We start from the raw sequence: 22,192 nt of genomic DNA on the forward strand, positions 1-22,192 counted from the left end.
GATCAATTGAGCATTGGTTCAAGCAATGCAAGGCAAGCGAGGAGCTAGCTGAAAGATACAGGGCATACAGGGACCTGAGAGAGCAAGAAGTGTACCTTGCAGAAGAAGAAGAAGATGGTGGAGATGTCAATCTCACCATAGAGGACTTCAAAGCTGAAGATGAAGTGCACAAGGATGCAGCAAACTTCGATTAGATTAGTCCTTTTATTTTTCCAAGAACTTTTGTAATGGCAATATGCCTTAGTCAATAAATGACAATTGTATTAACTCTTTCTTATATAGCGGACCCAATAAAATGTGATGTTTAGGAAAGTCATTGAGATTATTGGTACTTAAGAGAGCCTCGCTCCACCAATATCTCTCTCTACTTTCCTGGTCATATTTGATTGGAGTTACCAAACGGATAGAGTGACTACAATGTGTCTTAGTTTGATTTTATTTTGGATTAGATTTTGGAAACTTTGATGTAATCATTGGCTATTAATAAAGTGTCAATTCTTTTACTTAATGTCTTGGACATACCTTAATTCGAACTTTATTATATAAGAGCCAATGGTTTTCATGTGGAAACACATTATGAGAATGAACAGAGTTCCTTTGCATCACCTCTAATGACTACAGATATAAACGAGTATTAGAGAAACTTATGTGTCGCTCTAGTGGGTTGTATGCAACCACTATTCGAGTAATTGAATCCAACCATGTCATGAGAGACGACTTATGGGATTCTGACACATATAGGCTTTGGCATGATGATCCATGTATTAAAGACTTTACACGAACATCCATTTTCCGAACAAAGAAAAGTAAGAACCAAGAATTGGTTCGAGGATCTGCACATGAGCCTCATGGCGCCATGATTATGCAAAGACCGGCCACACATGGCCGACGCCGCCTACCCCATGCGGCAAATACATGGCATTGACGCCATAAACCCTTTCAACTCCTCTCCCTACTTTTCAAGTCCATTGTGACATTGTGGCTTAACCAAAACCTTCATTGGTTGATTATAAGGCCCATGTTTCATTCTGTAAAGCCTGTTATTTAGGATTGAGACCATCCTATGCAAAGGAGATTGAAGAAATAATTTTATTCTCACAAACAATCTAAGGGAATTCTGTGAATTTGATCAACCAACTTGCGGACCGTATAGATGTTTTACGGTGTTGGTTGATACGCAAACACGCTGGTCACGTGTTGTGGCATTATCCACTCATAATGCTGCTTATACTACACTCCTAGCACTTAACATATGGCTACCGGCTCACTACCCAGTTCATCCCATTCAATCAATTTGACTTGATAATGCTAGAAAGTTTACATCGAAAATTTTCGATGACTATTGCATATAATTGGGTATTGATATCAAGTATCATATTCCCATGTACACACCCAATTGGTCTGGCAGAAAAGTCACCATTAAAAGACTACGATGGTAGCCCGGACTTTGGTAATGCGCACCAATATTTCCGCTTGGGTTATACAATATCGCATGCAGCTATGCTCATTCGTCTACGACTCATAACATCCACTCAAATTTTATTTGCATTACAACTAGTGACTGGGTTCGAGTCTAAATATCTCGTACTTATGCATATTTGAGTGCGCGGTTTATGTGCCAATTGCGCCGCCACAGCGCATCAACATGAGTCATTGCAATGAATGCATATATATATATATATATATATATATATATATATTTGTGTTGGCCATAGGCCTCCAACTATAAGTCCACTAAGTAAAACCCTTGACAGGCGATCTCTATTTCGCTGGATTTGCGAATTGTCACTTTGATGAGATAGTCTTCCCGTCGTTAGGGGGAGATTAGAACGTCAATATTCAACAGGAACGACAGGAATTGTCGTGGTCTGTCCCCACTATGTCTCATCTTGATCCCCTAAAAGTGACGATATCACATATACCTGCTGTAAACATGTCTGTAAGGATTGATGTCCCCACAAGAGGACATGGTGCCACCCAGAGAAGATGGGTACTGCGCCACTACCATGGATGGTGGAATGGTGACGCCACAAAGGTGGCATAATGGCGTCATAGGCCATGGGTTCCGCTAGAGAGAGTAGGAGACCCATAGGTTCGATGGATTCTCGCCCTAAGAAGAGAGCGAGTTTGGCACAACTTGATCCATTGATCATTGATACTCAAAATCCGTCTCATGAGAATATTTTGGATTGTGGTTATGTCCAAGAGACATCATTGGGGGACGCCTCAATGTTAGAACCAATTCCTGAGAATATAGAGATCTCTACAAACTACACTAGTGTACATGAGGACGTGGAATTGTTGAGACCAATGACATCGAACCTTACTCCGTTGAAGAATGCCAACGTAGAGAAAATTGGCCTAAATGGAAAGATGCGATCCAGATTGAATTGGATTCACTAACGAAGAGGAAGGATTTCAGGCCTGAGATGCCAACACCTCCTAACATAAAACCTATTGACATTAATAGGTCTTCGTTAGATAACGTGATGAGAAAAAGAGATGGTAATCTCGCCTTATGGCGCAAGGTTTCTCACAACGCCCTGGAATCAACTACGAGAAGACATATTCTCTGGTAATGGATGTCATTGCACTCCACTACCTTGTCAGTTTGGTAGTTTCCAAATAACTGAACATGCAGCTTAGGGATGTGGTCACTACGTATCTCAATAGGGATCTAGATACATAATATAATGAAGGTTCTTGTGGACTTCATTTACCCAAGTCAAGTGGCTCTAGACCACGGAGCGTATTTGCAACAAGGTTGAAATGCTCACTAAAATGACTACTTGATTGGGAAGGGATATGATAAACTATGCCCATGCGTTTCCATGACAAGTTCCGGATTTACAATTGTCGCGGTTTATGTTGATAAACATAATTGAAACCCTTGAGAGCTAAGGGAAACCGTTGAACACCTGAAATCCGAGTTTGGGAGGAAGGACCTTGGGAGAACACCGTTTTGTCTAGATTCAGAACTTGTATACCGTGTCAATAGATACTTAGGCATAAAGTCAATATGCACTCCCATGGTCGTCTGTAGTCTTGGCCCTAAAAGGGATCCGTTTCGTCCCAGGGATGATGACGAAGACTTGTTAATAGCAAAAGTGCTTACTTATGTACAATAGGCGCATTATTGTACTTAGCACAATACAAGACCGGACACCTCAATTATTATGAACTTGTTGGCTAGATATAGCCCCGCGCCAACGCAACACCATTAGATTGGTATAAAGACAATCTTTCGATATTGAGAGGTACGATTGATATGGGCTTGTTCTATCCTTACAGAGAGAAAAGAAATGACGGAAGTGTGGAATCGGACCCCACAAGGCAAAATGCCACCTTCCGTGCTCCTCCTCCCCTCCATCAAAATGACAACAAGCACTTCTAAATATTGAAGTGAACCAAATCCGATTAGAGGATAATGTAGCGGACCTATTTACTAAGTCGTTACCAAAATCCACCTTCGAGAAATATGTGAAGAGCATCGGATTGAGAAAGTTATCCGAACCCCCATGATTGTAGCAATCAGGGGGAGATATTGACATCAAGGGGAGGCATGATGTCTACATGTTCGATCTCGAAGAGTGAATGACGTGTTGTGCTCTTTTTGTCCTTCGACCAGGGTTATTTTTGTCCCACAGGGTTTTTGTTACCTGGCAAGGTTTTTAACGAGGCAACAATCAAAGAGTCATCACCAAGTTTGAGCGGCACAAGGGGGAGTGTTGAAGGATGTCGACATAATGTGTGCCTCTACAAACTAGAGTTTAGAGTTGTAATAGGAAAGTGTTCTAGGTATTCAATTGTATTCAGATTCTATTACCTATTGTGTACCTTGTAACTCCCTATATAAAGGGCTCCTATTATCAATAATAAACACAATTACAATTCTCCTACAACAAAAACAAAATTTTCATATAATTTTGGTGGTAGTCAAAAACAAACAAAAGTTGGTGATTTGTGAATTTGGAGTTTCATTGATTCATTTTGGAGTTGGATTATTGAACATAGTTGCTTTGGTGTCCTACAAACTCGGGATAGAGAAAATATGGCCACTAGTCAAACTCCATTTCAGATTTATATGTTGCTTAGTATGATGACAAGAAGATTGAATGACAATAACTTCATTACTTGGAGCTACCAATTTCAAACTCTTTTAGAAGGACAGGATCTCTTCGGTTATATTGAAAGCAATACTCTTTGTCCTACAAAGTATATGATCACTGATGATGAGGGAGTAACAGGTGAGATAACTGCAACTTACAAAGAGTGGATGAAGACAGACAAGGCCATATTAAGCATTCTAATTGCCACACTCTCTTCTGATACAATGGATTATGTGGTGGGCAGCAAGACATCAAAAGAAGCATGGATGAGGTTGAATGATAGATATGCAATAGTTTCAAGATCACATGTCATGCAATTAAAAGCTTATCTATATACAATTACAAAGGGAATGGTTCTGTTGAGAAATATTTGATGAAAATCACACGTGCAAGGAACCAATTAGATGCTTTGGGAGTAAGGATGGAAGACCAGGATATTGTTGTGGTTTTACTCAATGGTTTGCCTGCAGAATTTAATCTCATAAAAGCAATTATTCGGGCAAGGAAAACCCCAATTACAATGCAAGAATTGAGGATTCAATTACTAGCTGCTGAAAGAGATATTGCAAATAGGGCTATTCTGAATATAATGCCAGCCTTCTCTGTTAGGAGAACTAAGAAGAATGTGTCTCAGAGGTGTCTAAATGGCAATAGGAATGACATTGGCAGCATGTTTGAAAATGGTGGAGGCTACTGGAATAATTTTGGGTTGTCTCCAGAGTGTCAAATCTGTAGGAAGAGAGGCCACACTGCTGCATATTGCTTCTACAGGAATGACATCCCTCCTGATAATCTCTCTAACTCTGTGATCATTTGTCAAATCTGTGGTCTGAAGGGACATGCAGCCTTGGACTGCCATCACAAGTCAAACTTTGCATTACAAGGAGCTGAACCATCTTCTACTCTTGCTGCAATGACTGTGCATAATACCAATGGAGCTAGTACTTCTGGTGCTTCTATTACTGCACAGGGTTTCTCATATGCAGGTACTAGTTCTCCTCGTCCTTCTTTTGGTGCGGATTAGTCACAAGTTATTCTTCCTATCTGTTTTGCTTTGGGTAACTCTCTTAACACCCACATTGGAGTCTCTCTTGTTGTGGTTGATGGGGGAGATCAGAATGTGATAAATAATGATCAAGTTGATGCACAGTTGAAGTTACCTCGTGAACAATTTGATCAAAGAAGAAGTCAGATTTATGAGAAATCCATGCTTACCAAAGCCAAAGGTTTGAGTATCAAGAAGAAGACATTTCGGGATTTTTCTGCTTATTCCTACATTGCTCAACAAAAATTGTTTGATGAGTTTGCATACTTCAGTGGCTTTACTTCTGCATTGGATATCCATGATGCTATAGAACCAAAGACGTTCAAAACTGTTGTTGGAAAATCAAAGTGGGATTCTGCTATGAATGGAGAAACTAATGCCCTTAAGAAGCAAGAGATCAGTTACAGACATAATGGAGTGTTCATCTATCAAGAAAGATATGCAAAGGATTTTATTAATGGTCAAGCATTAATTAAAACTGGAATTGAAAAAGACAAAGGCAGTAAACTGGAGGTGCTTTCAAGGGTTGAACTTTCTCCAAACACAATTGGTAAAGGTGGCTCCAAGAAGCAAAAGTCCTCTAATCGCGTGGCTACTAGAACTGAGCAAGTCCAGGCACAGCCTCAATTGAATTATGGTCAAGAAACCATGGATCAAGTATATAATCAGCATTCCATGCTTACCAGAGCCAAACATGTAACTGTCAATAAGCTGACATTTCAACCATTTCAAGATTTTTGTGCATTAATTGATAAAACTAGTATGGATACATCAACAGCTAGCACGCAAAGCATTTTCACGTTGTTAGAGAAAGAGGGTAAATGTATGATTTGTTACTTCATTATGTTTCTACTTCTGAGCATTCTCCAACTTCTGAGCATACTGAAGATATTCTTACTAAAAGGTTACACAAGCTCAATAGTCAGTACACATAGATCCAATCTCAGTTTGGTTAACCATAACTGAGATTGAGGGGAGGTGTTAATGGGTCAATGCTATGTTGACTTGATCAAGGTTTGCTGAAGAATCCATTGTGCTGATGTGGCATAGTTGGTTAAATGCATTTGCCTAGCTGGAGTTACTTTATGTAAAAGTTAGTTTCTGGAGTTTGTTGGGGTTTTATCCATCAAGTACTATAAATAGGTGTGGCTGTAATAATTGGTTCTTAGCTTTCATAATTGAAGAACTCAGTTAGATATTTTCTCCATTTTCTCTTCTCTGCGTTCATATTCATCAGCAACCTTAAGATCAACCATCCATGGCTGCAATGTTATCAAGGATAATTATTGAGATTAGATAATAATAACTATTCTAGACGTGATGATTAGTATCCTTTTGGTCTTCATCTCACATATGGATGCTTTGAAACTTGCAGGCAGTGGGATCCATTATTGTCGGACTGTAAGTTCATTTTCTTTCCATATCACCTTTGATCTAACTTACCAATTAATTCACTTTGTTCACAGTGGACTTGAAACAATATTTTGATTATACAGATAGATTTGCTGTAGACCCCAATAGTGGTATTCCTAATAATCATCAACCGAATGGCCCTTCTGAAGTATCTGAACCAACAGAGAGTCCTCTACGTTATGGAATTTGTGATGATTGTATCAACACACATCTGTCAAGTGGCCATGCTGGTCATAGTAATGGGGTTTCAGTTCCAGATGGAAACCTGGGAATTCCTAGTGATGATGTTAATGCCAATATTCCAAGTGATTTCATAATTCCTCCTTCTGGTTTTGATGGTATACAGAATGACAGGGGAATGCCAACGGCCGCCTATACAAATGAGCAGGAGTAAGCTTTGATAAACTTGGTTCAATAGTGACCCCCCGGGAGTTAATTGAATTGGTAGTGTAGACATTGACATCATCACTCACTCAATAGTGTACTAAAACCTGCAAATATCTATAAAGCTGAGTAAATCAATAAGTCATTGCAATAGACAAATCCCTCCGAACCACGGTAAAGAAAACCATATTGCTCTGATATGCTCCTTACCAATGTATAATTTCAGCTTTTCCGGTAAGTTACAGTGACTTTGCTCATAATAAAAAGTGTTACAAATTTTGAAAAAATTAAACTCAAAATATGCTGCAGTCTCTATCAATTTAGAATGCAAATTCATCATTCCAACTTTCCTAAAAATCTCGTAACTCGACATCCCGACACCAAATGATAAACCTCGACTTAAAATCGGGAATGTGACCATTTCGGTTTAGCCTAAGTGTGACAATTGGGACTGATTTATGTTACAAGTTTCTTTGAATTACAGTTGACTGCAATCTGACCCAAAAAAGTTGGATTTTCTAAAAACTATTGGACTTAAAATTACCATTATGACCTTACCAAAAAGAAAATTAAATAGGGTGCGATTATTACCATCCTACCATTTTCTTTGTTCACCCTACTTGCTCATTACACCCTACATTTTAATTTCAATTATTAAATTTACTTATTTAACCCATTTCTCTTTCCAAGAGTATCCTTATATGACATCTCCAATTAGAAAATAAATATTTTTAACGAAAATCTCTTATTTAATTTATACTCATAAAAAAATTTAAAATTTATTAAAGTTTCCTATTAAAATCATAATCTTATTTACTCCCATTTTAAAAAAAATTTCTTTCAATTTCAATGTTATTTTTTATTTTATTTTTATTATGAATTTCAATGTTCTTTATTTCAATCTATGTAAAAAGATTAGTAAATTTATATTAGCTCCAAGAAAGTCGGAGCAGTGCGAAAACCCAAGAAAAATTTTCAATGCCCTGTCCGGCGGCGCGTCCATGGGACGTTGTCGTCGAACGGGTGAACTGGTTATGTGAGTCCACCGGTGATGGATAGTGTTTCTGGGGATGGAGCTGGGGTTTGGAAATTCCTATGTTGCTTTTGGAGAGGGAACGGCATGCCGAGGGGCTCCTCCTTGATCGTTTCGGATATGTGCGGCGGAGGTTTCGAGCAAGGGTGGTGTGGCGAATGGTTTTTGGTGTGCGGCGGGAGGATGCTGGTGATCGGTGGAGGTGGATTAACGTTGTCACTCCCCCTTTTTTGGGGTTGAACAAGGCTGATGGAGGCTACGGGGATTGATCCTATATTGGGTTTGGATCTGATTTCGTTTTGGAATTGAGATCCATGGAGATCTGGCTGGCGAAATCAGTTGGTGGCTACAGTTTGGTGTGGCGACGTGATCCTATCGAAGCTGTGATTCTGGTCCGGCAACACATGCGGGCCAAACCCGACCCACGCACTCTTGCTTGGTTTTTGGACTTTTGGACCTACCTTAGGCTGCTGGGCCTAATCTGGTGGGTTGCTTTTCTATTTTATTTAAGTAATAAGTTTTATAACTTCTATTTAGTTTATTTTGTTATGTTAATTAGACGTGGCTTTATGCCGGTAATAAGTCCCTACCCTATCGTGGTAGGGCGACGTGGGCTCTGTCCCGGACTACACACCTTGTGTGCCCTAGGAAGGCGGCGAGTTCCTTGCTTTGCCAAATGGTCGCAACCTCCTAGTGGCAGGATGAAACGAAGTGTCATTGGATGCGTTTTCCGGTGGCAACATAGTGGGAAAATTGTTCTTATTAGTAAATTATGGCTTTGAGTAAACTTTTACTTTCCGGTATGTCACCACCTTTGTAAAACGAATAGAGTAGCCAGTTGTGCACTCTTCGCTAATTGGTGCATGTTAGAATACATAGTTTTTATTGAGACTCTCGTTATTATCTCGGGATGTTCTCTCTATGCTTATTGTAATTTGGGGTTCAGGTTTCATGCCCCCCCCAATGTATTCTGCAATTTCATTAATGATCAAGGCTTAAGGGCAGCCATACTGGCCCTGGCCCTCTTTCAAAAAAAAAAAAAAAAGATTAGTAAATTTACAACTATGATCAATGAAGAAGAGATAGATTTTTACTTTGGGTGTTCACAAAAAGTATTGCAAAGATTTTGATGAAGTTAAAGGTAATGGTTTTGTGAATTGAATAACGAATTGATGATGAGGAAGCAACAAAAAGATAAAAAAAATAGTAATAAATTCAAATTTGGGTTGAGAAGATAAAGATTAATGTTATTCAATGAGAAACTAAGTAGTCTTTGTATTTAATTAATTACTTATATATTTGGATTTTATAAAATTAGTGTACTTATTAGTCATTTTGCACTTGAGTAATATAGTCTTTCAATAATTCAAATGTTTGAAGGGTGAACTAAGAAAATGGTAAGGTGGTAAGAGCATTTTTAGCAGACTCTCTATTTTGGCTCCTTAGCTAATTTGAGAGAATGATTAGCTTTTTATCTATTTTAGCAGCTGCACCAGACTCCTAAGTGGCTCTCTATTATAACTTTTAGCTCTCACGCTCCTAAATATAAAGAGCGGGATGAGGTTCTCTATAATTTAAAACATTCATTTTAAGTTATTTTATGTAATTTATAAATACATTTAAACTATTTAATCTTCATTTAAAAAATAATATAAATTCAAAACTAGCTAAAATAGAGAGTATTGATGCAGACGTAATTCTAAAGTGGTTAGCGAAAATAACTTTTTAGCTAAAATTTAACTCAAATATGACTAACATTGCTAAAGATGCTCTAATAGCCGCACCCATTAAATACCATTGCAAGTGTTTTAACCTGAGAAATAAGAACAAAGATGAGGGGCAAAAATATAATTAAATTCCAAAAAGCGGGAAAACCAAAATTTCAAAAATCCAGAAAGGGGGATCCATTTCTACCTGAGCAGTCTCACAACGACCTCAAACCCAAATCAGGTATGGAAGAAACCATAACCCGAATAGTCACAGAGCTCGAAGACCTCCGCCACCTCGAAAACCCCACCAACACCCAATCCCAACCCATCTCCGATTCCACTCTCTCCGACCTCCAAACCCTCTTCGACTCCAATGACCCCGACCCCGTGGACCGCTTCTCCAACGAGCTCGCCGCCAAGTCCCTCTCCCTCTCCAATCTGGTCCGCCCCATCGCAGCCGCCATGGATTCCGGCCCGGCCCATTTCACCCTCTCCGCCTCCAAGCTCTACCTCTCTCTCCTCCTCTCCCCCAATTCCCCCGTCTGCACTATCTTCACTCCCATGGCGTTCTTCTCTCTCCTCCAGTCGATTCGCCGGTCGCTGAAGCACCGCCGCGCCGAATCGGGTCACGGCGAGCCCGGCACTGGGTCCGGTAACGCGGCCGCTAGGAAGCGGAAGGGGCGAGGCAAAGGTAAGGGTTTGAAGAACAGTGAGGATTGCGAGAGCGAAGAGAGGGAGTTTGATGTTAGGGTTTTGTTTTCGGTGCTTGAAAAATTGGAACTTGTGATGGATTTGGTTCATTTGGATCGGTTTCCGGATAGTTTGAAGTCGTTGGTTCAAACCGTGGCTGAAATTCCAGTCATGGGGTTTGAGGTGTGTGGCAATTCTGGTAATTATAACAAATTGACTGATTTGTGCTCTAGGGTTTTGCTTAAGGTGTTCAAGCCTGAGCATGGAGACCATGCCAGCATTGCAGCTGAGGTGTTCAAGTCATTGGCACCGATGATTCTTCTTCATAAATCGCAGGTGAGGATATTTGCGTTGAGTTTTGTGGGGAATCAGATGATGGGTGTGGCTAAGAATCTTGAGGGGGTGAAGAAAGCAATGGTGAATTTTCTGTGGTACTTGGTCCACAAGGCGCCGGATAAGTCTGAGCCTCGGGCTTTGGCTGTCGAGTCTATAATGGAGATTGTTAGAGTTATGGAGGTTCAGGAGCAAGTTGTGTTTGTGGAGTATGCGGTGAAGATGACTCAAGGGAAGGCTAGGTTGAGGCTTTTGGCTGTTGACCTTATTCTGGTGCTGGTTACATCTTTGAGAGATGTGATGGATTTGAATTCGGAGAGTGAAGTGAGGGATTCATTGGGTTGGAAATGCTTGGAGGGTTTGATTCAGCGCTGTTCGGATGCAATGGCTGGGATTCGAGCTCGTGCTTTGTCGAATTTGTCTCAGCTGGTTGGCTTCTTGTCAGGTGATGATAGGAGTCGGGAAGTGTTGAAAGAAGTTATGGGGTTTGGTGATGCAATGGATGAAAGGCAGGAGGGTTGGATGAATGAGATTTTGAGGGCAAGGTGTATGGATGAGAAGGCAGCTGTAAGGAAGGCTGCACTTCTTTTGGTTACCAAGTTGATGGCCATTCTTGGTAGTGGCTTTGATAGAGACTTGATCAAGACTATGGGCATGGCTTGTTCTGATCCACTTGTTAGCATACGCAAAGCAGCAATTTCAGCTCTTTCAGTGGTAAGTTTCATGTTTTCCTTTTCATCTAATGGTTTTCAAACTGTTTTTTTAATTACAGTTAGTAATTTTGAATTCTAATAGGTTTGTATATGTCGGACATTATGGTATCTATGGCTTGTAATGTTTTTTTATGCCTCCAACTCATCTATCTTAAATAAACATTCAGACATTGTATGATATTTGCCATTCATCTTGATTTTAGTACTAATTAAGTAATAACAAGTCACCCTGCTAACTTCCTCCCCTCATTCCATGCTAAGAATAGTCTTATACAGTCGAACCACCTGGAACACAAATCCTAATCCACAGTGGTTTCTTGGTCAGAAACAGTTTCAGAATGATTATGTTTTATAGAAAATATTCAATTACATTCTGCACGTCTGCATTGTTTGTGAATTTAAATCTGTTTTAACATTCTTTTAGTGTCGACACTTTCCGCTGATGCAACAGATAGTGCACTAGGCTCTGAGATTTGATGGTTTCAACCCAATATAATGAAATACAAGCTTGATTATGTTTTCCTAATATTTAAGTTATCAAAAAGATGAATGCCTCCAAGTTAGTCTTTCTGCTCTTGATCAGTTTAATTTCCCTTTTTGACTTGTGACTGTAACTGAGTTCATTATTTGCAATTCTGGATCTTATATTATTTGCATTGACTTTGTAGGCTTTTAGAACATTCCTGGATGATAGCGTGGCTACTGAGTGGCTACATTCTGTTCCAGCTTTAATAACTGATAATGAGTCTAGCATTCAAGAAGAATGTGAAAACTTGTTTGTAGAGCTGGTATTGGAAAGGGTATCTGCAGTTGGTTCTGAAATCAATACTGACTCAGTACTTCCTGAAGGCATTTTAAGCCTTTTGAAAGAGATTTGCAATGGAGAAGTGGCACCTTGGGTGAAGAAAATTTTAACAAACTTGGGAAAGAAGAATCGACTGAAGCACAAATTTGCTACTGCACTTCAGAGTATCATAAGGACATCTGAGTCTCTCTGGCTCAGTCAATCCATGCCTATAGAGAAATGGACAGCCCCACCAGGTTCTTGGTTTCTTCTGTCAGAGGTGTCAGCATACCTTGCAAAAGCAGTTGACTGGGAGTTTCTCCGTCATCATTGGCAGCTTTTTGACAAGCATGGAGGGGGAGGGGAGATTCAGAGTCCACTTCCACAGGGATATGCACATGAAGAGGGAGGGGGTATAGAATCCAGTTCTGTTGCTTGGGCTGGGGATCGTGTTTTTCTCTTACAGACTATTTCTAATGTATCTGTTGAGCTGCCTTCTGAAGTTGGTGCAGAGTTAGCTCATGACTTGCTTAAAAGAATTGAAAATTTTAACATGCATTCAACAGAGGTACTCATTCTTTGGTTTCAGCAATTTGTTCTTATAATTTTTTTTTTTTTTTTAATGCTTCTGGATTTAGTACTTCAGTTTGCCTTTAGCATGCCTGGAGGGATGAAGTATGCATTGATCAAATTGGGCCTATCTGGAGTGAGAGATGAACATGCTCAAGATGTTTATTCACTCTTTCATATATGCATTCACTTGTAGCAAAATGGATTGGATTTTTTAAGCCTCCATTTTATTAATGAACCTAGAATCAACTGTGCTTTTAACTCCAGGCAAGGTTGCTCCTTGTTGCATGACTGATTAGAAGGGTGGATAGCAAATATATTGCTCCCTTAGATGAAATTGCATTTCACCTTATGAATTGCAAACTGCTGATGTTTTTACATTTCAATGGAAGACTCAATTGGCAAAGAACTTGTAGAAATGTAAAATAGCTTGAGATAAATACAAATTTTCGTGTGGTAACGTATGCTTAGTGATGCCAACTGGTTAATCATAGTCCTCCCCCTCCCCCTCCTCTTCCCACGTTTCCATTATTTCATAGGACTTTTTATTTTTATTTTTTATAAATCAGTTGCTGTATTTGATGACAGGTTAATGCTCATGTAAAAGCACTCAGAACATTGTGCAAGCGGAAGGTTTCAGATCCAGAGCAGGCTGATACACTTGTTAAAAGATGCGTACATCAGATTGCCTCAAAAGCTTCCAAGATATTAGATAAGTATATATCCAAGGAGTCAAATACAACCCGAAAAGGTGGCTTCTTTACGCCACCTATAAGTGGGAGTAGAATGGGCAAGAGAGCCATAACCATGTCCAAGTCTTTGTCAAAAGTAGTGACAGCAGTCTATACAATTGGGTCTTTGGTTATTATTTGTCCATCTGCTGATATGAGCACCACCATTCCACTACTATATACCATCATCACTTCTGGGAATTCTGATCCAAAAGTCAATAAACTAGCAGGCTCTATCGGATCTCTAAAGCAGACAGCACCTTCTTTGTACATTCAAGCATGGTTGACTATGGGGAAGATTTGCCTTACAGATGAAAAAATTGCAAAGACTTATATTCCTCTCATTGTGCAGGTTTGGTCTTGGACTTGGCATTTATCATGTTCACTCCTATAAATGTTTTTCTTAAGCATTGTCACTGCACTTGACAAAATGGTCAACAAAACTTTCACACATTGGACCAGCTTTGCAAATGTTTTTAATATAATACTCACCTTAAGGATTAGAGTATCAAATCCAAAGTTAAAATTGGAAAATAAAAACTCAGAGATCATTAAGAGGAAGCTAGTTTTAATCTGTGACACTTGCATGTCAGCCGGTTCAAATTTATTTATTTATTTGTTCTTTAAATACTTTGCTTCTTGTGTCTAGTTACTATTTGAGTTCCTAATCTTTCAGGATTTTTATAGGAACTTGAAAAGAGTGATTGTGCAGCCCTTCGCAACAATCTGGTAGTTGTGATGGCAGATTTTTGCATTCGTCATACTTCTTTAGTTGATAGGTAAGAATAGTAATACTGTAATTTAGAACGAAGAATCAAGGTGAATTATACTGTTTGCTTTATAAGTTTCTAAATAGCTTCTGCCAATGTCAACAGTTATATACCAAGGATCACAAAATGCCTCCGTGATCCATGCGAACTTGTAAGAAGGCAGACATTTATACTGCTCTCAAGATTGTTGCAGGTATGTTGGTCTAACACCATACATTTCCATTTTGATGTTAAAACCAGGAAGACAACTAATTCTATCTTTCAATCTAATCTATCATTTTCAGAGGGATTATGTGAAGTGGAGAGGAGTTCTTTTCCTGAGATTTCTCTTGTCACTTGTTGATGAGTCAGAAAAGATAAAGCAGCTTGCCACCTTTCTTTTCAGCAATATCTTGAAAGGTTACAAGCTTTTCTCTTGCTATCGCATTCATTATTTGTGAAGTTGGTTTTTGTCTTCGATATGTGACTGTGAATCTTTTTTTTTTGCCTTCATTTTCAGCTAAGGCGCCTCTTCTCGGATATAACAGTTTTGTAGAAGCAATTTTTGTTCTGAATGACTGCCGTGCCCACAAGGGACATACTGGTGCTCAGGGTTCACGAGCAGAGAGCCGCCTTTTTTCCATAAGGTAGGTGTGTCTACCGTGAAAGGTTAAGCAGCTTTGCAAGTGGGACCAGCTTTTATATCTAGTTTATCTTGTCTCCAGGGGAAATGATGAAGCTTCGAGGTCTAGAAGAATGCACATCTATGTTTCTTTGCTGAAACAAATGGCTCCAGAGCACTTATTGCAAACGTTTGTAAAGTTATGTACAGAGATCCTTGCTGCAGCATCTGATGGCATGCTCAATATAGATGATATTACTGGGCAGGCTGTTCTGCAGGTAATTTGCCTCATGATGTTCACAAATACCGTATTGTTTCTGTCTGTTTGTAGAACTACTGTCCATTAAATTGACAAGTTTGTGTACCTAATAGACCTTTAGATATCTGTGACTTTTATTCATATTTCTTTTTTGGTCTTTATAGCTAGTATGTTTCTTGGCTAGTTATTAATGAGTTTCTGTTTGCTATTTGCTTTATTGAAATATGTTATTCATGATTGTGTTGCAGGATGCTTTCCAAATTATTGCCTGCAAAGAAATCCGAATACCATCCAACCGTGGGTTATCATCTGACACTGGAGATATTGATGAAGAAGGTGGTGATAATGGTGGAGCAGCTGCTAAGGGAAGGGCAATAACTCAAGCACTGAAAAAGGGCCTCATCCAAAGCACAATACCCATCTTTATAGAGCTGAAGCGGCTATTGGAAAGCAAAAACAGCCCCCTTGTAGGCTCCCTCATGGAATGCCTCCGCATCATCCTCAAGGATTACAAAAATGAGATCGAAGACATATTAGTTGCTGATAAGCAGCTCCAGAAAGAGCTGATATATGACATGCAGAAGTATGAAAAGGCAAAGGTCAAGTCTACAGCTGCCGAGACTGTTGCCAACCATCAAAGAACAGTTAGCTTCAACTCTCCCGGTATATCCAAGATTGCAAGTGTGAGACAGGCACATAACAAATCCATTGGCAGATTGCAAGGCGACGTGAGATTATCTTCAGCAATGGGAGATGTAGCTGCTGAAGCCATAGCAAGGTCAGTGCTCAAGGACATGAACAAGGGGAGACAGACACCACCTCTCAGCTCTTTAAGCGTGCCTAAGCTCAAGACCTGCCAGGGAGGGCAGAGCGCTCGAAGTGGTGTGCCCTTGGATGTATTAGAATCTGTGAGAAGAAGACAGAATTTTGACTTTGTTGAGGAGAACTAAAATAAAGTCGGAAACAGAAAAAAGTTTCCTAGCTTCACCGTGAAACAAGCTGATTTTGTATGCTTGTTTGGTGTTCATTTACACCGTAATATAAATATAAACTAAGACATAACTCATATGACACATAATTATCACTTTGTACCTGTCAGTTATCAATTTTTAACAATGTTCTAAAAATTCTTGGGCGGTAGGCGGGTGGAGGGGAGGAGCCGAGCATCTAATTGCTTAGGTGGAGATTAAGCGGGTGTCTAGGGGGATATTTTTTTAAATTTTAATTTCATTATATAACATATAAATAAGTGTTTTATTAAGACAAATAACTATAGTTAGTGTTTTGATAAAAAAAAAAAAAAAAACTATAGTTAGTGATAATTGATTGAAAATATGGGGAAAAAGTTAAGTATATAATAATTATTTACAAACTAAAATTTAGCTTGTAAGTATTCGATCCAGAAAAAGAAAATATATTTTGAACATTTTTCTTAAATCCGACATACTTAATGACACGTTTATTTACTTGGAATGGAAAATAATCATGAATCGGAGACAAGTGGAATGAGAGAAGAAAGGAATCGGTATTGATTCCGGAGGAATGATTCCTAAACCCATCTCCCCCCTTCGTAATCGAATTCCTGAGTATTCAGGAATCGATTCCTGATAAGGAGGTGGTGTTGACTAGATTCGACTAGACCACATTCTAGTGCCTAGACGCGGGGCCTAGCCGCCTAGGCACCTGATCAGAAAGATATCTGTAAATACACTGATTTTTAAATGGGCCGGGTTTGATTCTGGGTCATTATGTTCAAGCCCATCGCCCATGTCATTTGTATCGTACATTGACGTGGCATCCTCTGATTGGTAAGATGACCATTCATGGTGGATGAGCAAAACTAGACTCTGGGTTGGGTCCTCGGGGTCGTCGACGCACCAGTCTCAGCTGTGGGTTCGGTGCGCTCTCAGCGCTTTGCAATTAAACCATCTCTCTCTCTCTCTCTCTCTCTCTCTCTCTCTCTCACTCTTTTCGAGGTCTTGATCTATGATCAGGTAAGCTTAAGCTCAGCCTTCTCTCTATCATGGTTTTTCTTCGAGATCAAGACATTATCTTGTTTCACTTTCTGCAATTTTTTATGCCTAGTTTACAATCAAGACCCAATTTTTATGAACTGACTCATCAAAATCTAATCTAGGTTTGCTTTTGAATTAGGATATCTTGAATTCAGGGATTGGATAAAATTGAAATTTGGGGATTGGGAATTGAGTTTTGGGTTGTGTGGTAGTTGTTTGATCATGGATGGTAACAAAGATGAAGCTTTGAGATGTGTTCGAATTGCGGAGGAGGCAATTGCAGCCGGTAACAAAGCGCGTGCTACCAAGTTTATCAAAATAGCCCAACGCCTTAATCAGAATTTGCAAGTTAATGAGCTCTTGGCTGCCTGCGAGAGGCTCGATTCGGGGTCTTCGGCATCTTCCACTCAGGAAAAGGGTGTTGGTGAGACTAGTAAGGAGGTTGGGAAGGAGAAATTGGGGCAGGGGTTGAATGGGGAGAGGATTTACACCGAAGAGCATGTTCAGTTGATTAGGCAGGTGAAGAGGAATAAAGATTATTATGCTATTCTCGGCGTGGAGAAGACTTGCTCGGTTGAGGAGATTAGGAAGGCTTATAGGAAATTGTCGTTGAAAGTTCATCCCGACAAGAACAAGGCTCCTGGTTCGGAAGAGGCGTTTAAGATTGTGAGCAAGGCTTTTAAGTGTTTGAGTGATGTGAATTCGAGGAGGCAGTATGATCAGACTGGATTGGTTGAGGAGTTTGAGTATAACCAGCAGCACGATGTGAGGAGGAGGCGGAGGAGGAGAACTGGGAATGACATGTTTGATGATGATTTTGACCCCGATGAGATATTCAGGGCATTCTTTGGTCAGTCAGACGTGTTTAGGACGGGTCAAGTTTACAGGACTAGAGGAGCTGGTGGCCTTCATAGGGAGGAGGTTCAGCATGGGGGACCAAACATTATGCTTCTTATTCAAATATTACCTTTCTTGGTAATTTTATTGCTTGCATATCTGCCCTTCACAGAGCCCGAATATGCTTTGCATAAGAATTTCAACTACCAGATTCCCAAGACAACTGAGAGACATGGAGTGGAGTTTTTCGTTAAATCACCAAGATTTGATGAGAGTTATCCTCTTGGAAGTTCCGCTCGAGCTAAAATTGAGGGCAGCGTGATCAAGGATTACAAAAATGTGCTTGTACACTACTGTCGTGTTGAGCTTCAGAGGCGTCACTGGAATAAGAAAATGTCTACTCCTCACTGCGATAAGTTAAACGCCCTTGAAGTAGCTTGAAGGTTAGTCATGAGTTACATGTGGTACCTTGGTTTGGGAAAATGCTGTTAATGATATATGTTCATTGTATGATTGATTATGGAGCCATCATCCACCATCATTATGTCACTTTTTACCAAAAATTCTTAGTTTTTAACTCCTTCTGTTTGAATTATCAACTTAGTTGCTTACTTTGAATCATTGGCTTTGTGTTATAACAGGCTATGTGGCTGAATTGATGTAGCTTTAATACCTCAACAATGTTAAGCCTGTACTCAGAAGGTGCATCAGGTTCATATTGTAAATTCTGGGGCTGTATTCTTGGAAGTGACCAAGGTTGCTCTTCTCCAATATGACTTTTGGAGTTTTGGCCATGGAGCTATTTTCAAATGTCGTTTGGGATGGTGGTAATGAGGGTTTTCAGCACCCTAATGACATTGCACTTGGTTAGAAATAATATTATATACAGCTTTTGAAATTACCCGGGAGGTAAATGCGAGTTACAGAATAGTAATGACAGTTGAGCAGTAGGTTTGTGATAATGAGTATTTACTTTTCCCTCAGAAACAGTAAATTTCCTTTACATTCTTTTAATACACTATGCAGGTGATGTTACCATTTTGTTTCATTTGTTCTGAGAAGTCACTTTGTATGGAAGTACCCATGCAACTTGAGCATATTCAGTTCCAGTAGTAGCTTGTTTCGTTGTTGAAAGAAATTTTGTTGTGTCTTGATGATTGTTAAGCATCTTCTTTTCCCTTGACCAATTTCCTTCTAGTGTTACATTTTGTTCTTACTGCTCCAATGAGGAAATCTCCAGTAAGAAAGGTTGAGTTACCTCCTTTGCCGACTGGCCTATCCTTCTAGGACAACTTTCCCCAAAAGCAATTCAGGCAGCAGTTCAATTATTTAGTTTAGGCAAAAGATTGTATTTTTCAAGTAGATTTCTGTTCACTTTCTTGTTGGTATGGAATTAAGTGATTAAACATCTTACAATTTCAATGTTTGTGAGTAGTAACTACAGTTACTTCTCTCATGAGTTGAGATATAACTACTTATCAATTCATGGATATTTAGAGTATCAGATATCTCACTTCATAGTGAATTGATCCTTCAAGCTATTCTCTGCGGAGCAGTTTTTTGGTCAAGGATCCCATCTTTTGACTTTTATGTGCTATTATTTAATTGAGACATTGGTTATCTAATATATTCTTCTGGTATGAATCCAATATTTTCTTCAGATTCATTATTTGGCTTGGGTCTCTATTTAGCACAAACGGATTTGGGTCGAGTTCAGGCAAAGCAATAACTCCGAATCGTAGTTGCACCTGAGTTTGATCGGATCAATGATTTCTTAAATAAACCTGAACCTGTATTTGGTATATCTCAGAATCTCAGATTTGCTGGCTGAAATAAAGAACTTGTTAGATATCACCTTGCACATGTTTGAGACGATGCACATGTGGTCCACTGCATCTGTATATATAATTTCGTGGAAACAGGGATATTCTCTTTTGTTCCCAAAGATTTTCTAAAGAAAATATGAATTGCAGATCTTACTCATCAATTCTGTCCTCAAAAGAACCAAAGAAAATTAAAAAGCAATGCTCCCAAATTTCTATATTATTTTCTTCTCGTTGCTCACTTAATTTCCTCAGATTCAAAAGATTGGATCACCCATTTCACATCACAATTATGTGCTTATATTATTAATAAACCAGTCAACTTTAAGAAACAGTAAAAAGGCAAATTGCATTGAAAACAAATTGATACCAAAGATAAAGGAGCTTCCATGTGAAAGATTAATATCAGAGACTAAATCAAGTCGACAAAAAGTTTACTGTAGGAGAGAAACCGGCAACACGCGTTTACACGCGCCTCCGCGCACCGACAGTGGCTACAGTCAGTCAACGACTAACTATTCATAAATAACCAAAACACCCTCCTACAATCATCCCGAAATCCCACTTGTAACCTGGGTATTCACTCTAATTACAAAGGAACAAACCCCATTTCATGTTGATACACGAAATGAAAAAGTACCTACGTACGTACCGGAGTATAGTATACAAAATACAATCTCGAGCACAAATCCCAGATCGATCATGGTACATGTCAATCACTCATCATCGTCGCCGCCACCGAAGATCGACATGCGATTGTAGAGAAGAAACAAGACGAGTAGAAGAAACAATGCGACGCCCACCGGGGAGCCACTGACCCTGTGGATGGTGTCGGGCTCTCCAGTGGAGAAGATGGAGGAGACAAAAGAGCCGTGAGACGAGGACAAGAACTGGATGGTGAGGAGGAGGATGATGGGGAGGAGGAGAAGCCCGACGGGGCTGAGAAGCTCGGCGATGCCTTCAGTTATGGCCTCACCTTGCTCACCGAGGAAGAAGGGGACGAATATCACCAAAACCACCACAACTACGAGTAGAACTCCGTGGGGTGCTCCTGCTCCTTGCCTGTCTTGATCTATCATTTTTGGGGTCTGTGGTGTTTTGTTGTTTGACTATGTTGATGGTGAGCTTTAGGGTTGATGGTGATCGAGCTTTAGGATTGATGGAGCTAGCTAGTGAGTAGTAGGGGGCGGTTTATAAAAATAGGCCGGTGTGTTTGGGACGCGTTTGTCTGAAGGATGATGGGTGCTTATGAATTATTGGAGATTGTAAGAGGAAAATGTCGATGGGGTGTGTATTATAGATGTGTGAAGGAGAGTAAGATAATCAAAATTCAAAAGGGTTGGCTTTTTCTTTTTGGCTTTTATTGGAGGAAGAAAAAAAGGGAGAGGATTGAATAGGGAAGAGGTTTCTCTCTTGGCTCTGGATTTCAAAATGGGTGGGGAGGAGGACTTTTTGAGTGGGGATAGTTGATGTGAAAATGGTTTATTGTTGTGGACCTAAGCGTGTGAGGAATATTTTGGACTAGAGCTACAGAGTTTCAGAGATATTATGTGTGAACTGTGAAGTTGCTACTTGGTTACCTGTTAGGAAGGTATTATGCAGTGACTGCATGCTTGTCAGCATGCCACACATGATGACATGCATGTGTATGGCAAGAGCTTCGGAGAAATGAAGCTGGGAAGCAGTACTCCAAGTTCCCACCACGTTGGGCCGGGGGTCACTTAATTTAGACGAAACAGGTGGGAATTGGGAAGTGAACATGGGAAGGAAGCGAAGTTAATTCATTTAGGTTACCCATCTGTTTCTTTCTGCCCTTTTTAGGTTAGCTGTCTGTATTTTTTTCTTCTTTTTTTTTTTTTCAAACGAGTAATTATATAAACACATTCCTATCTTTTTTTTCAAACGAGTAATTATATGGTTACCCTTCTTTCCTCTCCCTCTCTTAAATTGAATTTCTTTTTATTACCGTGATGAGAAAATTTCACAAATGGTCACTCAACTATGACTCATTCGATACTTTGGTCACTGAAGTTTCAAATATATCACTTTGGTCACTCAACTATTACACTGTCAATCACTTAAGTCACTTTGTTAATTTTTTTCATTAAAAAAAATTATAAAAAATACTCTTTGGGTGACTTAAAAAAAACTATTACACTGTCGCGCCCAGATCCTCCGTGGGACGTCCTGCACCACATGAATCCGCTGAATCGGATCCTTCCGCTGCACAGCCCCTTGAACAACCCAAACGAAGCCTCCCAGTGCTTTGCCGATTAAGGTTAGAGCCTTCTCATTGCTCATAGCAATGCGTAACCCTTTCACCGCCACCCAAAACTCAAGGAGGTGCAGCGGTGCCGCCTCAAGGGCAGAGAT

General features: G+C 39.7%; 3 protein-coding genes across 4 annotated transcripts; 2 read left to right on the forward strand and 1 right to left on the reverse strand.

The window, feature by feature from the left end:
• The first annotated feature begins 9,913 nt into the window (after positions 1-9,913).
• Positions 9,914-16,233, forward strand: LOC112196600 (condensin-2 complex subunit D3). The gene is made up of 9 exons (XM_024336993.2): positions 9,914-11,430; positions 12,098-12,781; positions 13,372-13,866; positions 14,202-14,293; positions 14,390-14,477; positions 14,569-14,683; positions 14,784-14,910; positions 14,989-15,163; positions 15,393-16,233. The coding sequence occupies exons 1-9, from the start codon at positions 9,937-9,939 to the stop codon at positions 16,092-16,094; spliced, it is 3,972 nt and encodes a 1,323-aa protein (XP_024192761.1). The 5' UTR covers positions 9,914-9,936; the 3' UTR covers positions 16,095-16,233.
• Positions 16,234-16,966: 733 nt separating this feature from the next.
• On the forward strand, positions 16,967-19,134 carry LOC112197170 (chaperone protein dnaJ 49). Of its 2 annotated transcripts, none has more exons than XM_024337749.2 (3): positions 16,967-17,138; positions 17,282-18,439; positions 18,638-19,134. In XM_024337749.2, exons 1-2 carry the CDS (start codon positions 17,131-17,133, stop codon positions 18,435-18,437), a joined length of 1,164 nt encoding a protein of 387 aa, XP_024193517.1. In that variant the 5' UTR covers positions 16,967-17,130; the 3' UTR covers positions 18,438-18,439; positions 18,638-19,134. The 2 variants fall into 2 exon arrangements, with proteins under 2 accessions (XP_024193517.1, XP_024193518.1); XM_024337750.2 differs by having other exon boundaries at positions 16,968-17,138; positions 17,299-18,439.
• A 1,008-nt stretch (positions 19,135-20,142) lies between these two features.
• Positions 20,143-21,256, reverse strand: LOC112197171. Its single transcript, XM_024337751.2, has one exon. The coding sequence runs from the start codon at positions 20,896-20,898 to the stop codon at positions 20,536-20,538; it is 363 nt and encodes a 120-aa protein (XP_024193519.1). The 5' UTR covers positions 20,899-21,256; the 3' UTR covers positions 20,143-20,535.
• Positions 21,257-22,192: the final 936 nt, after the last annotated feature.

Source organism: Rosa chinensis, chromosome 4, assembly GCF_002994745.2.
Source record: "Rosa chinensis cultivar Old Blush chromosome 4, RchiOBHm-V2, whole genome shotgun sequence".
NCBI classification, from domain to species: Eukaryota; Viridiplantae; Streptophyta; class Magnoliopsida; order Rosales; family Rosaceae; genus Rosa; species Rosa chinensis.

Bases quoted from the DNA above. Each gene is read 5' to 3' on its own strand.
- LOC112197171 (XM_024337751.2), bottom strand. From the start codon at position 20,898: ATGATAGATCAAGACAGGCAAGGAGCAGGAGCACCCCACGGAGTTCTA.
- LOC112196600 (XM_024336993.2), top strand. From the start codon at position 9,937: ATGGAAGAAACCATAACCCGAATAGTCACAGAGCTCGAAGACCTCCGC. The intron at 14,294-14,389 runs GTAAGAATAGTA...CAATGTCAACAG, and splicing joins CATACTTCTTTAGTTGATAG to TTATATACCAAGGATCACAA. The intron at 15,164-15,392 runs GTAATTTGCCTC...ATTGTGTTGCAG, and splicing joins CTGGGCAGGCTGTTCTGCAG to GATGCTTTCCAAATTATTGC.